Source organism: Papaver somniferum, chromosome 1, assembly GCF_003573695.1.
Source record: "Papaver somniferum cultivar HN1 chromosome 1, ASM357369v1, whole genome shotgun sequence".
NCBI lineage: Eukaryota > Viridiplantae > Streptophyta > Magnoliopsida > Ranunculales > Papaveraceae > Papaver > Papaver somniferum.
The window spans coordinates 68,358,553-68,376,004 of record NC_039358.1 but is presented as its reverse complement, the minus strand read 5'-3'; the positions used below and the strand labels follow the sequence as shown (position 1 = coordinate 68,376,004).

Genomic DNA, 17,452 nt, shown 5'->3' with positions numbered 1-17,452 from the left:
CTCTGTGGGAGTAGCAAGCCGTTATATGCAAGTCCACGCAAGTCTCATGGTGTAATAAAGCAATATTGAGATATCTAAGAGGAAACAACAGCTATGGATTGAAGTATGGTCGAGGAGGATCAAAAGGAATTGTTGGGTATAGTGACAACAGTCATAATATTGACCAAGATGATGGAAAAGGTACAACTGGTATATTTTTATCTAGGTGAAGCACCTATTACATGGTGTTCACAGAAGCAAGACATTAGCTCTCATCCATGTGAAGCTGAGTTCATGGCCGCAACAGAAGCAGCTAAACAATCAATATGGCTTCAAGAATTATTGGGTGAAATCAAAGGAAGAGAACCTGAAAAAGTTCTCATCAAGATTGATAATAAGTCTGCAATTGCACTCACTAAAAATCCAGTGTTTCATGGTAAGACGAAACACATTCACAAAAGGTATCATTTCATACGAGAATGCATCGAGAAGGAGGTCATTAACGTAGAACACATACCTGGAACTGAGCAGAAAGCAGATATATTGACAAAGGTATTAGCTCGGATCAAGTTTGAAGAAATGAGACAACTGATTGGAGTACAAGATATGTCACGGGTAAGGTTGAAGCTTAACGGGGAGAATGTTGGTTAAACTTCAAACAGGAAGTCACTAACAAGCTGGTTAGGACAAGATTAGGAAATTGATGTAATCCTAAGGGAATTAGAAGTCATCTAGTTCTAAGAAAAGGAAAGACATGTAATAAGGTAATAGGACTAGGAAAAGGAATTCATAATTCTATATATATATATATGATCACCAAAGTTGTGGTTGATCATAAGAGCAAAATTAGAGCTTGTGTTTAGTTTTGAGAGATTTTCTAAACATCAATAAAGAGAGTTGTCTTTATATAAGCTAAGTTTCATCTTGCAGTTGCCATTATTAGTATCTGTCATCTCTTAAATTCACCAGTTTGTAGCTGTTTGTCAGGGTTTATCCCCACGTCAATAGATGAATGGGGAAAGGGAAATTGGTCGAGTGGGTGCGTGAGGAAGACTAATTTGAAGTGCCAAAACAGCTTAACCAATTTTAGTAGTGATGATGGGTTCTTCAAGCTGAATTCGCTGAAAGTGCCTGATTTTTCTTACTGGGTAGCTACTTCTAAAGTCGAGGAATGCATCCAACTCTGTATAACAAACTGTTCATGCTTAGCACATTCATATGATAGTGGTATTGGGTGTATCACATGGTATGGAAGCTTATTTGACACACAATTTGTCTTCAATTGGGGGATCAGATCTTTACCTTCGCTTAGCTCGTTCGGATCTTATAGGTATGCAACAAATGATATAAATATGGTGTACATATACTCTTGTGTGCCTTTGAGCAGTAGGCACTGAACTCTTAATAACTAACCTTGTATTTTCATACACAATGCAGATCTTGCTCCAAAGAACAATATGGATGGTAATCCAAAGAAAAATTCAAATCATGGTCTAGACAAGAATTTGAAAGTAATTATCATAATTTCAGTCATTGTGGGAGCACTTACAATTTTTGTATGCGGAAACTTCTTCTGGAGGTGGATGGCAAAAAGGAGAGGTACCATTTAAAAATTAATATTTGACGCAAGATGAATTTCCAGCTCAAAAACTTCTTTCGACGCACCATAGTGTATCTACCATTGCTTGCTTATCGACTAAATCAATGTGACACTAGGGAAACAAAGAAAAGACATGGAAAGTTCAAAAGACACGCACGACATATTTGGAGAATCTACAGACCAAAGAGCCCTGGGAGACAATCCAAGAGTTTTCAGATTGGAAGAGCTAGCAATTGCGACTAATAATTTCAGTGGGGATAATAAGCTTGGTGAAGGTGGTTTTGGTCCAGTGTACAAGGTGTTGCTCATTCTTGCACTAATAACACTGGTTTTTATATAACTGAAGCCGAATAAAGTAGAAATGAAACATCATTTTTCTTTTTGTTTTCAGGGAAAGTTATTGGATGGACAAGAAATAGCTGTAAAAAGACTCTCTGATGGTTCTATACAAGGTTTAGAAGAGTTTAAAAATGAGGTACTAGTAATCTTAAAAGTCCAACATCGGAATCTTGTTAAACTTTTGGGTTGTTGCGTCCAAGGAGAGGAAAAGATGTTGATCTACGAATACCTGCCAAATAAGAGCTTGGACGCCTTCCTTTTCGGTTTGTTACTTTTACATAAAATTCACTATATTCTACACAACTTTTATCATTATTTCCTTGATGCATGCATATATTGCATTGTTTCCTTGGGTTTGTGGATCAGATTCAACCAAGCGAGAACTCTTAGACTGGAAAACAAGATTCCAAATTATTGATGGTATAAGTCGAGGAGTTCTCTATCTTCACAGAGATTCTAGATTGACGGTTATTCATAGAGATCTTAAAGTCAGTAACATTCTGCTGGACGAATTCTTTAATCCCAAAATTGCAGATTTTGGCAGGGCAAGAATATTTGGAGGCAATGAACACCATGCGAATACTGCAAGGGTTGTTGGGACATTGTAAGTAACATTTGTTAGTAATATACTTACCAATTGGGAATTCAATAAGCGTAACCCCTTCAAATCTCTTGCATTTGATATTTATATGCTTAACATAATTGATTACAGCGGCTATATGTCCCCTGAGTATCTCTTGGAAGGAAGGTTTTCAGAAAAATCGGATGTCTTCAGTTTTGGAGTTTTGCTACTAGAGGTTGTGAGCGGGGAAAAGATCACTCACTTTCACCATCTTGAGCTATCGTTAAGTCTATTGGGATATGTAAGTAGTGTTTTTAGTATTATGTTTCCAGGAACTTGGTTATAATTTCCTAGCTAAATCACTAGCATTACTGTATTACCATTTAGGTCTCATTGAGCATTCATTTCAAAAGAATCGGAATAAGAATTATACTATTATGTGATTTTTCTGTGACTGTTATAGGCATGGCAACTATGGAAGGAAAGTAAGATGGAGCTGTTTATGGATCCGATGCTACTGCGTGAATCAGCTTGCAAGCCTGACATATTGAGGTGCATTCATGTGGGGTTGCTGTGTGTGCAAGAACTGGCAAAAGATAGACCAACCATGTCCACAGCACTTTCGATGCTAACTAACGAAATTACCACTCTTCCTGATCCAGAGCCACCTGCTTTTAAGGAAAGACGAGTTACTTCACAATCAGATTCGTTTCCACAAGGCCAGGAATCGGCTTCGGTGAACAATCTAACAATTACAAACATGGAAGGCCGTTAACTTACTTTTGGTGCTTGTGAATTCTTTTGGATGCCAGATTTACTTTTGATGCTTGCGAGTGTGTTTGGATGACGGTTTTTTCTACATGTACTTTGTTTTATGGTTTCTATGTAAACAATAGTTCCTTATGAACCGCAATTTTAGAATAAAGCAAAACCTCGCAATCACGAAATGGCTGGGCCCTACTCCCGGAGAAAAACATGGTCTCATATTTTTTTATTGTTGTTTATCATTTCCAATATTAATGATGGGATCTTATTTTGTGTATGGATGCACAAGATAACAAAATCCTTGTTTAAAAAAAATCATTAGAAATTCAGTGCCTATTTTGAATGTGTTCAAAAAATCATTGGAAATTCAGTACCTATTGTAACATATTGTGTCTGTGGTATTTAAAGAGGACACTTTGGAACAATATACTTACCCTAATTAGCAATTCAGGATAGGGAAACGTACGGAATGACATACGTACGGGTATTGATCGGATACTTGAAATTTAAATCGGTCAAAAATGCGGTCAACGGTTCTTGATCCGAGAACAATTCGGAATGACATACATAGGTGTAGCAAAAGACCCAACTACAAAATAAAGTGTGTTCCTTCTAGGATAAGTTTGTAAGAAGAACAAACTTCACTAAGTTAGACCAAGGTAGATTTGACACCAAGGAATTTCCATAACTGAGAATATCAAAAGACATGCAATGAATACCAAGCTTCAGTTTTGTCTAATTCCAACCGGTATCCAGCTAATATACCGAAATCTCTCATGGATGAAAACTCAATATTAGCTAGCATACAAGTATACCTTATTAATATATTCTCTAGAGATATGTTTTACTTACCGGGAAACTAATGGCATATATATTCAAAAACCTTTATAAAAGATTCTCAAATATTTTGGTTTGGGATCTCACTTTGAGTATCAAGGAATATCTTTGAACAATAAATAAATAAGATTTTAGCACATGTTCAAATACTCATAATGTCGACATAGTAAACTTTCCTAAATAATACCTCATATTCTGAAATCCATGTAAACCCCAAGAGCATCTCTAACAGAAGGTGCAAAAAATCCTACGTGGATTTTTTATTTAGTCCTTTTATTTATGGGGTCTACACATAGAGTAAATATAGGGCCTCATATCTAAAAAACCATCTCCAACAGTGAGAATTTTAACCCTTAGAATTAAAAGAAAATTGGTTAAAAACATGACGTGGAGATGCAACCGGAGGTGTGGATAACACTTTCTTGAACACCTTCATATTTAATAATTGGTCCCTCCTAACTTGTAGGACCCTACTGTTGGAGATGGATTTATGCCAAACGGAGGTTTAAAATCCTATGTGTCACTAAAAATAAATAGATCCACCCTTTCTTGGAGATGCTCTAAAGTGTATACGGGAACCAGAAATTCAATTGCTATTAGGGATCGGTCCTGCTAGAGATCTCCAATAGGAATCAGACTACCGATATATCCCTTTGATCCCTTTCAACTACGAAACAAGTTTGGCAAGTCTACTTCCTTAAACTCATGTAGTTAAACATAGTTTTCTAGGCATGGAATCAACTCAAAATTCATTACAAATCTAGTAACGAATTACAGAGATAGTGTTTTGTCGCATATACAAAGTTCAAAAGATAAACATTATACTTTGTATTCTCATATAACAAAATTATAGTAGCAACTTTTGTATTCTTCCTTGACACTTTGATCATAATGTTACGATCGGGTCACCAATAATAGAGATTCATGTATATAACTTCGCATGTCATAATATAAATTAGTTGAAAGTAATGTATATATCTAGAAATGGAAACAAGTCAATTCTTGTACTACTAACCTCGAATAAAAGGATGATGTGTTCATTGATGTCGACACGTCTTCAGGTTCTTCAGAGTAACACGAGTTTGTCTCAATATTTGTAGGCTTCCTAGTCTAACCTAACGAAATTGACTCTAGTAATCTAATTAAGAAACTCAAGTTTTGGAATTAAAATATGACAATCAAACTTGACATACCAACGCTTTGTGGGTTCAACTAAGCAATGCTCTAATAATGGAGTTTAGCAGTTAATGTTGAATTTAATACACTATCTTTATACAATGTTATTCAGGGATTTGACCCACCAAATATTTCTTCTTGGGACAATATTTGGAACCGCTTCATATAAACGATTAGCGGAAATATATAATGATGAAACATGAAAGAAGATCAATGACTATCATAATGGATCGTGATTATAATGATTAGCGGAAATTATCTCTACGACGAATTTTATCTCACCCAAAAAAAACTTCTAAAAGATTGAATAATAATCAAAATACCATTATTCAGATTAGTCTTTTTCATTTTGCTTGATTTCACGTAGATCAAAGAATTCACATTGGAGATTGGTTGTATCAGTGTGCAATATATAATGATGAAACATGAAAGTATGTTTATCTAGCAATTCTGATATGTAACAATCCACCGAAAAAAATTTAGATCATCTTTCCATCGAAAAAATAATGTTTTTTTCCATTTTTTATTTTTTATTTTACTTCTTCTTGGAAGTTTCTTTTTGGAAATGACCCAAAGAATAGTGGTAAATCCGACGGAGTCCCAAGAGTTGCGTCTTAACAATTAACATTTATCTTTATTTTTTTCGAAAATAGAGGGTGTCAACTCTATTTCTCCGAATTCGCAAGGGTCATCAAATCGCAAGGGTCATTATGTCATTGCCACCGTAGACCCGGTCGAAGCTCCACTGTTTGTATCGATCATGGTAAACTTACTTGACAATGAGTGGAAACTGGAAGTTGACATCAGAAGTCGTATGTTAACAGCATCTCCAACGGGACATCCTTGTCCTTGATACGCGGATGAGTAAATTTGCTACTTTTTCCATAGTTTTAGGAAGTTTAACAAAATTATCTCCAACCATATAACAATGTAAAGAAATAATATTACGGTTGTCATATATTGATTGGTAATGAGATTTCTTTTCCTAAATATTAGGGATTAAGTAACTATTAAATCCTTTAAGAGATCCTCTGAAATTAGAGGATTGGCTAGAGGATGTGAATCCAACTGCCATCCACATAAGTTTCACATCTTACCGTTGAATATGATTTTTTAGTAAAAGTAGCCTAATCCGTTAAAATAGGAACATAACATCTTCCCGTTGGAGAACCAACCATGAATATTTAACTTTTGCTTTTGTTACCAATCATAAATCGTATGAATCCGTCCTATGAACCAATAAGTACTAAATACTGAGCAAAGTCAATGCTTAAGGCGTCATCTCGGTTTCACATGTATGGACTATGTCACCATGGAATGAAATGGTAGAGATGGTTTTACTTTTATCTTCCTCAACATTAGATATTCATGCATCAGAAAGACACAAAAACAATAAAGCACCAATTTATTAGAACATGAATTCGATTCCATTTTCTTTCTCTTCTTTGACCACCTTATTGTATCTGTTGATGGTCTTTCAAAACTGTTGGGCAAAAGAGAGTACTATTACACCAACCCAATTCATCACTGACTCCCAAACTTTAACTTCTTCTGGCGAAATCTTTCAACTAGGATTCTTCAGCCCCGTTAATTCCACAAATCGATATGTTGGAATTTGGTATAACAAGATTCCAGTGGAAAACATTGTATGGCTAGCCAACAGAGATAGACCATTAAAGGATTCATCTGGTACCCTCCGGATTGCTAATGACGGAAACCTCGTAATCTCGGATGGACGAGGGACAATTCTTTGGACTACAAATGTTTCAAATTTCGCGGGCCGTAACAGTTCAGTGTCTGCGCTATCAGACACCGGTAACCTTGTTTTTCGACTCGTGGATGATAATAGTACAAGGGGGGTCTTATGGCAGAGTTTTGATAATCCCACAGACACGTTTCTTCCACTGATGAAGATCGGTGGAAGTAGTTTAACAGGCACAAAACAAGAGCTTACGTCGTGGAAAGCCGAATCCGATCCTTCAGTTGGGATATTCTCTGCGGCGCTTGATCTTGTCGACAACATTCCTCAGTTGGTAGTCTCCAGTAATGCATCTAAACGACTCTGGCAAAGCGGTGCGTGGAATAGTAAGATCTTTATTGGCATGCCGCGAGTTGGAATCTGTATAATGATGGATTCTATTTAACGAAAGATAATCAAGATAAGAGTATATACGTAAGTTTTGATTATCTTGACAAATCAAGGAAGCAAAGGTACGTTTTGGGTTATGGCGGGGAATTATTTGCAGAGTTGGAATGAAGAAAAGAGTGAATGGTCACGATCTTGGTCCACGCAAGATGACAAGTGCAACACTTATGCAATTTGTGGACCTAACGGTAGCTGTAACGTATTAGATTCTCCAATATGTAGCTGTCTCATAGGGTTTGCACCAAAGTCGGAAGATGAATGGAGAAACGGAAATTGGTCTGGTGGGTGTGTGAGGAAAACTCAATTTTTAAGTTGCCAAAATAGCTCCAACAGTTCTCAAAGTGACGATGGGTTCATGAAGCTGGTAACCATGAAAGTGCCTGATTTTGCTATCTGTTCATATACCAATAAAAGTAAGGAATGCACCCGGGACTGTTTAGCAGATTGTTCATGCATAGCTTACTCGTACGGCAGTGGTGTTGGGTGCATGACATGGAACGAAAGTTTAGTTGACATGCAAAAATTCAATCAAGTGGGGAAGATCTTTACATTCGCTTAGCGCATTCAGACCTGATCGGTAAGTTAGCCTACGAATCTGTAACACAAAAGTAAGTCCTTGAGCAGTATTTTTGTAGAATGTGCAGGGTGTTAGTCGTGAGAGATTTTAACGTATTTCAATGTAATTGGCAAATCCCCTGTTAGTCGTGGGGGAGTTTGTCAAAATCATTTAAAATCTTTGTTAGTGGTGAGAGATTTCTAAGGAGTTTCTAAAACTACCTCAAAATACCTTAAACTCCCTGTTAGTGGTGAGAGATTTGATTAGAATCTCTTAAACTCCCTGTTAGTCGTAAAACACTAGAGACATAGGGAGTTTACAATTTTGGGGAGTTTGGGGGAGTTTGAGAGAGTTTCATGATGTTTTTGTACTTAGACAAAATCTCTCAAAAAACAAGAGATTTCTGGGGAGTTAGGGTCAAACTCCCCCAAATTGTCTAGACTCTCACACATTCCCTCTAAATCTCTAGGGATTCAAATACATTAAACTCCCCCGAAATCACTCGAGGACTAACCCCCTCGTGGATTTTATACTGTATTATACTCCCTCCGTCCCACCATTAAGTGACATATTTGGTTTTTAATTTTGTCCCATCATTAAGGGACCTATATCACTAAACAAGAAGATATTTCTAAAATTACCCTTTTAATTGATTATAAGAAATATAAGAAATATGCATAATTTGATAGGCATGTTTATATTCGTTACGTAGGTATTTTAAAATGCTTTTCAATGGTATAAAGTTTGGGACATCCGTGGTGTAGTTTGAGAGATAAATCATTTCAAAATTTCATTAATTATTATCCATAAGGATATAATTGTAAAAAATGCTTAAAAATCTCTTTTTTCTTGGTTGTCTTAAAATTTGTGCAAACTTCAAGTAGGTCACTTAATAGTGGGACGGAGAGAGTACCTATTTACTGCGTAGAAATTGGTCCAAAGAACAAGACAGAGCTGCAAAATCCCAAAAGGACTCCAGTTCAGATTCATAGTGGTAGGGTAATTATCATAATTGTAGTCCTTGCGGCAACATTTGCAGTAACTGTCTTTGTATTCTTCTTTTGGAAGTGGCTGGTAAAACGGAGAGGTATGATACATCTTCATTTTAGCATATTAAAATTTTCTTCGCGGAAATATAACTGAGCAGCTCAGTGACTTTTGCATTAGGAAAACATAAGAAGAATGTGGAAAATAAATACAACCCGGGAAGCATCATTGATGAACCTCAAGTGCAGAACATGTTTGGAGATAATTCAGACCATTTGAAAGTTTACAAATTTGAGGAGCTAGCGACTGCTACGAACAATTTCAATGAAGATAATAATAGGCTTGGCAAAGGTGGTTTTGGTGTTGTCTACAAGGTAAAGCTTTCTCTTAGTTACAAGCCTTACTCAACTAAATATGAGAATTGTTTCTATATTTTCTTTTTCAGGGAGAATTATTGGATGGGCAAGAAATTGCAGTGAAACGGCTTTCAAAAGGATCATTACAAGGTTCAGAGGAGTTTAAAAATGAAGTTCTAGTAATTTCGAAAGTTCAACACAGGAATCTTGTTCGACTTATAGGATGTTGCATTGAAAAGGAAGAAAAGATGTTGATATACGAGTACTTGCCTAATAAAAGCTTGGACGCCCTCCTCTTTGGTATGATGCTTTTCAATCAACCTCTTGGAAATCTCCATCAGTTCTTATGATTTTTTTTTTGTTTGTAATGTTATACATTTGGTTGCTGCATTAGATCCCACCAAACACGAGCTTCTAGATTGGAGAAAGCGATTCCTAATCATTGAGGGGATAGGTCGGGGAATTCTTTATCTTCACAGAGATTCAAGATTGAAAGTCATTCATAGAGATCTTAAAGTTAGTAACATCTTACTGGACGAAGATTTGAACCCGAAAATTTCAGACTTTGGCATGGAAAGGATATTTGCGGGCAATGAACACCAAGCGAATACAAGAAGGGTTGTTGGAACATTGTAAGTTCTACTCACTTAACTATGGGAGCAATTAATTTTGTAAATGTATTTCAGGCTCTGATAGAGCTTCGTCAGAAATTGATATATGTTCTCGAGTACCTGAACTGCAGTGGCTATATGCCCCCCTGAGTATCTAATGGAAGGAAAGTTCTCTACAAAATCGGACGTTTTTAGTTTTGGGGTATTGCTACTAGAGGTCGTGAGTGGAAAGCGGAGCAGTGGCTTTCACCAACAGGAAACACTTGTCAGCCTTCCCGGATATGTAAGAGTTTCAATATACATTCTCAAGTTCAATTCAAGAATCCTGTTTTGTACTCTTCTAATTCTATTTTTTGGAAATGTTTGAAGGCATGGGAATTGTGGGTTGACAATAAGATGGAACTGCTTATCGATCCAAAGTTACTGTTTACGTCAACTTCCCGGACGGGAATACTTAGGTGCATTCATGTGGGATTGCTGTGTATTCAGGAATTTCCAAAAGATAGACCAAGCATGTCCGCAATACTTTCCATGCTTACTAGTGAAAATGCAACTCTTCCTTCCCCAAAACAACCTGCTTATGTTATGGAGCGACGAAATTCTTCACAATGAGATTCGTATCCAAGTGTTCAGGAGTCGGGCTCTATAAATGATTCAACTATAACCAATGTGGAAGGCAGGTGAATATATGAAGGAGGTCAAGAATTTTGATTGTTGAATAACAATGTAGTCCATATGTATTGATGAGATGCAGTTGGCAGTGGCGGAACCATGCCCGGACTAGGACTGGCTCAAGCCAGCCCTAGCCAAATTCTTTTTGCCTACTTAGTAGTAAAAGTCAAGCCCAATTTTAAGTAAGTCCAGTCCAAGCCAGCCCTGGTCTTTGTGAAAAAAAAAAGAAAAAGAGTTCACGGGAAAAAAAACAAAAAGTCATTATTCTCTGTGTCTATGTGAGCAGCGGGAAAAAGACTGAAAGAGGGAGATTGGAAAAACCGTAAAGCCAAAACCCTAGGCTAGGTAAGAAGATGGAATAATTGGAATTTGATGTTATATTGTGTGGTTATTGGATGAAATTTTATCCACTTATTCCCTTAATTTCATGAATCGTGTATGGGTTTTTGTTAATTTGCTATCATTATTCACTAGGGTTTCTTGGTTGGTAAATTATAATTTTGTTTTGTGTGATTAAAAAGATGAATGTTTTCAGGTTAATCTTTGATGTTAAATTCTTAATCAGTAGTTGATTGAATTTTTGTTTAACCTAATTTTGTTGATGCTTTGGATTTTCTGATTTGGGGATTTGTATGGAATGTTTGTTTTGGGGTTTTGTGATTACTTAATTGTATGGGTGTTTATGAGATTTGGGCTCAATTGAACAAATTTAAATTTCAATATTTGCATTGATCAGTGTTATTGGCTCAAGTTTTAGAACTGGTTCAATCTTCAATTTTGGTAAACCCAAAACGTGTAATAGTGTTGGCCTACGGCTACAACTCAAAGTCATTCTTGGTGGAGCTTGAAGGAAGCCTTTTCTCTGTAATCATTTTTCCTTCTTTTTTATGCCTAATCTGTATCGTGAGAATGCGGTCAAGCTTGGATTTGTTTTGTCAAATGTATTCCTATAAGAATTATATTTCAGTGAGCATATTGATGAATCAACTTTTTGTTATTGTGTTACAGAAAACTTCTGTTACAGGTGATGATATATGATGCCGAATAATCGTATTAACCAAGCAACCGAGGAAATTAGAAGCTATTACAACCCTATTCCAGAGTAGATAGATCAGAAAGTGTTGCTCTTGCTCCAAATATTGAACTCAATGAGTAGTTGTGTGCAGTTGAACCGAAGACCAACCCAAAGAACTGGAATAGAAGAAGACAGACCTGAAGTGATGAATGTTATCCATTAGAACGTGATCGGGGTTACGAATTCAGTGATGCAACATCCTGTTAACCAAGCGTGATTGAAGTTCGGCGAGCATATTATTGTTGGGACCTTATCAGCCGAGATTAAATATCCCCGCCTAAATTCGGAAAGCATACCGTGGTTTAATTTTAGTGGTCGCACCAATCCTTGGTGGGTATTCACTTCTAAAGATGCTGGCCTATGTTCAGTGTTTCTTTTGAATAGATCCTCCAAAACACTCAGATTCACTAGTGAAGGTTTCAAAAGATGGTGTTCTGTTAATAATGGATCAGCATGTGCATTTCTAAAACACTCTGGAAATGTTGATTCTGGACACTCTACTGCCTAAGGAAATTCTGAAGCTTTGAAGAATTCAGCTCAGCGAATAAGTCTTTTGGTAGAGAAACAATCAATAGAGGCTGTAACGAGACATAGGTTGCGTCTCAAGACAACAATTGACTGTTTAAGATGGCTTGCGCGTCAACAATGTGCTTTCAGAGGTCACGATGAGTCAAAAGGTTCAAGGAATCGTGGGAATTTTATTGAATTGATCAAGTATTCAGCATCACTTAATAAAGATGTGAATGCAGTCGTCTTGGAGAATGCCACTGGAAATGCCACTTATACTTCACCCAAGATTCAGAAAGAGATCTTAAATATTATATCTAACAGAGTTAGAAGCAAGATTCGCGAGGAAATTGGAAATGCCAAATATTGTATCCTTGTTGATGAGTCGCGGGATGCTTCCAAGAAAGAGCAAATGGTGATTGTTTTAAGGTATGTGGATATTGATGGTTATGTTCAAAAAAGGTTTTTTGATATTCAACATGTTGAAAATACTTGTGTTTTAACTCTGAAAAATGTAATAACAAAAATTCTTAATTATTATGATCTTCAAGTTGAAAACATGCGAGGGCAGGGGTATGATGGCGCAAGTAATATGCGTGGTCAGTGGAATGGCTTACAAGCCTTGTTTCGTGAGGAATGTAAATATGCATATTATGTTCATTGTTTTTCACATCGCCTTCAGCTAGCACTTGTGAAAACAGCTGAAACTTTGGGTCCAGTTTGGAAATTTTATTCTATGTTATCATCAATTGTCAATCTTGTTACATCTTCTTCACATCGATTTGGTGATTTTCAGTCTGCTCAAGAAGATGAGATTGCCAAAAGGTTATCTAGTGGTGAACTTGAGACAGGGAAAGGGGCAAACCAAATAGGTACTTTGCCACGTGCTACTGATACCCGTTGGAGTTCCCATTATGGTTCCGTATGCAGTTTGATAGATAAGTTCGAAGCAACCTGCACAACTATCGACCATATTGGCGCAAGTGATCCGAAAGTGACTCCTAAAGTTGGTGAAGCACAAAGTATTTCTGAAGAAATGAGGTCATTCAGGTTTGTCTTTGTCTTGCATTTGATGTTTAAAATTATGGGTATTACTGAAATATTATGCCAAGGTCTTCAAAAGAAAACACAAGACATAGTAAATGCAATGGCTCTAGTCTCAAACACAAAAGTCTTACTTAGAGAATTAAAAGAAGAGAGATGGGAAAATTTTATTACAACTGTTACTGAATTTTGTGTTGCATATGGTGTTGAAACACCTAATATGGACGCTCGCTATATGATGGGTACAGGCCGTTCTTGTCAGCAACATGATAATATCACAGTAGATCACCATTATCGTGTTGATATATTTACTGCTACAATTGATTTTCAGTTGTCAGAGTTAGATCATAGGTTTCCAGAGGACACAATGGAACTACTCATTCTTAGCTCATGTTTGGATCCTCGGGATTCTTTTAAGTCATTCGATGTTGACAGTCTTTGTAATCTTGCTGAGAAGTTTTATCCTCTAGATTTCAGTCCGCAAGAGGTACACATTTTGAGAAATGAGTTACAACATTATGGTCATGATGTAGTTAACAATTTGCAATTTCAGAACTTATCAACTATTTCCGAGTTATGTCGGCAACTAGTAGTAACCAAGAAGGCAGAAGCTTACCCTATGATTGACAAATTGATTCGTATTGTGCTTACTCTCCCTGTTTCCACGGCATCTGCAGAAAGATTTTTCTCAATAATGAAATTGGTCAAATCAGCTACTCGTAACAAAATGCAACAAGATTTTCTTAGGGATTGCATGATGCTCTACATTGAACAAGACATTGCAGGAGCTATCCATACTGATTCAATCATAGATGAGTTTGACGATTTATACAATCGTAGGGTACAACTTAAGTGCTAGCCATGGGTTGATGATATTCACTCTTTGGTAAAATATAAATGTGGGTTGGTGATATTTTTTGGTAAAACATTTTGACATGTATATTTGAAAAAATTGATATAATATATATATATGATAAAGAAAACCATTTTTTTGGATACATGGTCTTTTATGGTCTCGCTATATTTATACGTTGTTACTTCTTACTAACAAGTGCAGGCTAATAGTTCATACGCAATGACAAGGCTAAGCATTTTAATCAGGTAAATCGTTTGAATATCGTGTATGTTGATTATGCAATTATTATAATTCATTTGCTAGTCGTGTTGTCTTGATTGAATTGTTTCACAGGAGGCAAGAAAACAACCAGAACTACGTTAAGGAGCCGCTGTGCCAGGTCAGGTGGAAGCAAGACTCAATTGCTCGAAAATAGAAGGTAATTTTTTCTCTTTTTTTTATGTGTGTGCAGAATTTTTTTTTAAACCACCCCTAATCTCAAATCCTAGTCCCGCCACTGGCAGTTGGGTTTGCTTGAAGTTCATTGACCGTAGCTCTAAACATTCGAAGGAAACAGACAAAAAGAGATGAAAATAAAGAAAAGTATTCAATGAAACGCGTTGTCATTTCAAAGATAAACTAAAATCTAAAGAGGCAACGACCTTAAATTTATTGTTTACGTGTTGACCAGAAAGACCATACTTTGTTGTCTTCCACTAATTTATTCATTTTCTTTGTTTCAGTGGAGAGACCTCATTCTAAGTCCTCTCTATCTGTTTTCTTTCTTCTTTCATTTTTAATTTATGTTCTTCAAATCAGTCAGTGGCGGCTGGAGAAGCTTTTAGTGTTTGCTTTCTTCTAAACAAGCTCGTTCTCAAAACTCCCTTTGTTCCTGAATCATCATGGACATAAGCTCAATTTCATTCTCAAAATTCACCCTTCTCATCTCTTTACTCAATCTACTATCTTTCTTCTTCTTCTCTATCTCATCAAATGCTCAGCAGATTTACGTTAATAACAAACAAAATGATTGTTACACCAAAGAAACATTACCATTCACAAACGGGTTTCAATGCAACAATCCAAACAGATCTACTTGCACTTCATACCTTGTGTTCCGATCTCAACCTCCATACGATTCTGCAACAACAATCGGATACTTATTGGGTGCACAGCCATCACAAATCGCCAGAATCAACAACATCACAGACATCGACAAGATTCCACTGAACAACTTAGTTATAGTTCCTGTAACTTAGTTCTTGTTCAGGTAAATTTTATCAGCATACTTCTTTTTATACAATAAAATATACAGGAGAGACATACTTCTTCACTGCTAATAATACTTTCCAAGGTTTAACTACTTGTCAAGCCTTGATGACTCAAAATCCTCAACATGATAGTAGAAATTTGACTGCTGGAATGAACTTGACAGTTCCACTTAGATGTGCTTGTCCTACTAAGAACCAAACAGCTGCTGGTTTTAAGTTTTTGCTCTCCTATTTGATTAATTGGAATGATGATATTTCAACCATTGCGGACACATTTGAAAATGGTGTTACTGAGGAGAGTATAAATGAAGCTAATGAGTTATCTGCAGATGACACTATTTTTCCCTTCACCACTCTATTGGTTCCGTTTAAGGCAGAACCTAAAATCAAACCGAAAACTCCCGGCTCTTTACCACCCGCAGCGCCACCGACTCCGGCTGACGAACCAGTTACTGATAATAAGCCTTCACCGATGAAATGGGTTGGGATTGGAATTGGAGCTGGTTTGTTTGTTTTATTGCTTACTGGATTTCTGGTTTGGTTCTTGTTATGTCGCCGCAGGCGCACGCGCTACCACAGTGAGCCTGTGGCAGTGTCAGAAGTGAAAAATGTATTGGTGATGGGTGGTAAGGATTCTGATGAGTATGACTCTAAGAAGCAAGCAGGAAGTTATGGAAATAATTATTCCTACACGTCGGTTTCGTCTGAGGGTGCTCGGTATGCAATGGATTCTTTGATTTTGTACAAGTTTGAAGAGTTGCAAAAGGCTACGGGGTTCTTCAGAGAAGAGAATAGAATTCAGGGGTCTGTTTATCGGGGTGTGATTAATGGGGATGATGCTGCTATAAAGAAAACCAAGGGAGATGTTACAAATGAGATCAATATTCTGAAACAGCTTAATCATTCCAATGTGATCAGGTTATCTGGTTTCTGTAAGCATGATGGAAACACATATCTTGCTTATGAGTATGTGGAAAATGGTTCCCTAAGCAATTGGCTTCACAATAAGCATAATCTTGGATGGAAACAGCGAGCTCAAATTGCGTATCAAATAGCTGACGGACTTAATTACCTTCACAATGATGCAAACCCGCCTTACATTCACAAGGACTTGAAGAGCAGTAACATCCTCTTAGACGGTAACTGGAGAGCTAAAATTGCAAATTTTGGGGTTGCAAGAAGTTTAGCACACACCAATATTCAAGAAGAGGAGGATGAAGAAGCAGGAGGTATGCAATTGACCAGGCATGTCGTTGGTACCAAAGGCTATATGGCACCGGAGTATCTAGAGAGTGGTGTGATTACTCCCAAGATGGATGTTTTTGCATTTGGAGTGATCATTTTGGAGCTGTTATCTGGTAAGGAAGCAGCTACTATGTCTACATTAGATAATGGGAAGATGGGAGGAGATGAATTATTGTCTGAATCAGTTAAGGTGGTTCTTGAAGGAGAAAATGTAAGAGAAAAGCTGGTTGGTTTCATTGATCCGTCATTGAAGAAAGAGTATCCCTTGGATTTGGCATTCTCCATGGCCCAATTGGCTATGGAATGTGTATCTCCAGACACGAATGCCCGTCCTTCAATGCTCAAAGTGTTCACACAACTATCGAAGATTCTTTCATCTTCACTGGATTGGGATCCGTCAGTCTGAACTCACCTTAGCTCTTCAAGGTCTGTCTTCCATAATCCCATGAAGAATTCAACAGTAATTCAAGTACATCCTACACTCTGCTTGCAGTCTTGATATGATAACCTTAAATTTGTAAAGAAGTGAGCTAATGAAGCTGCTCATAATCTAGGACATACTCAGCAAAATATCCACACCTGATGGGTATCTCCCCAGACCAGATCCCTGCTCACATTGATAGAGGCAAATTCTCCCTCTCGGTGGCCTATGTCTGTATGGTGCCTTTAGCCTCTTTCTCACTTGTATTTTTGTTTTTTCCTTCTTGTTCTTTTAGATGTCAGCTCATAAAGATAAATAAAATAAAATTCTGAGATTCGTATCCTGTTGATTCTTAAGTGGTTACCATTAGAATTTAGAATGCAATCCTGAATCTGGATAGATGTGAGCTCCCATCCCTAGAAGAATTTGATGCATATCTACCTACAACGGCACAATGCACTTCATTTC

The 17,452-nt window shown here is 37.0% G+C and overlaps 1 protein-coding gene and 2 pseudogenes across 1 annotated transcript; all 3 read left to right on the top strand.

The window, feature by feature from the left end:
• The first annotated feature begins 1,197 nt into the window (after window positions 1-1,197).
• LOC113328816 lies at window positions 1,198-10,598 on the top strand (annotated as a pseudogene).
• Window positions 10,599-11,495: 897 nt separating this feature from the next.
• LOC113328724 (zinc finger MYM-type protein 1-like) lies at window positions 11,496-14,071 on the top strand. Its single transcript, XM_026575766.1, has 2 exons — window positions 11,496-11,610; window positions 12,171-14,071. Exons 1-2 carry the CDS (start codon window positions 11,496-11,498, stop codon window positions 14,069-14,071), a joined length of 2,016 nt encoding a protein of 671 aa, XP_026431551.1.
• Window positions 13,973-17,327, top strand: LOC113290055 (annotated as a pseudogene).
• Window positions 17,328-17,452: the final 125 nt, after the last annotated feature.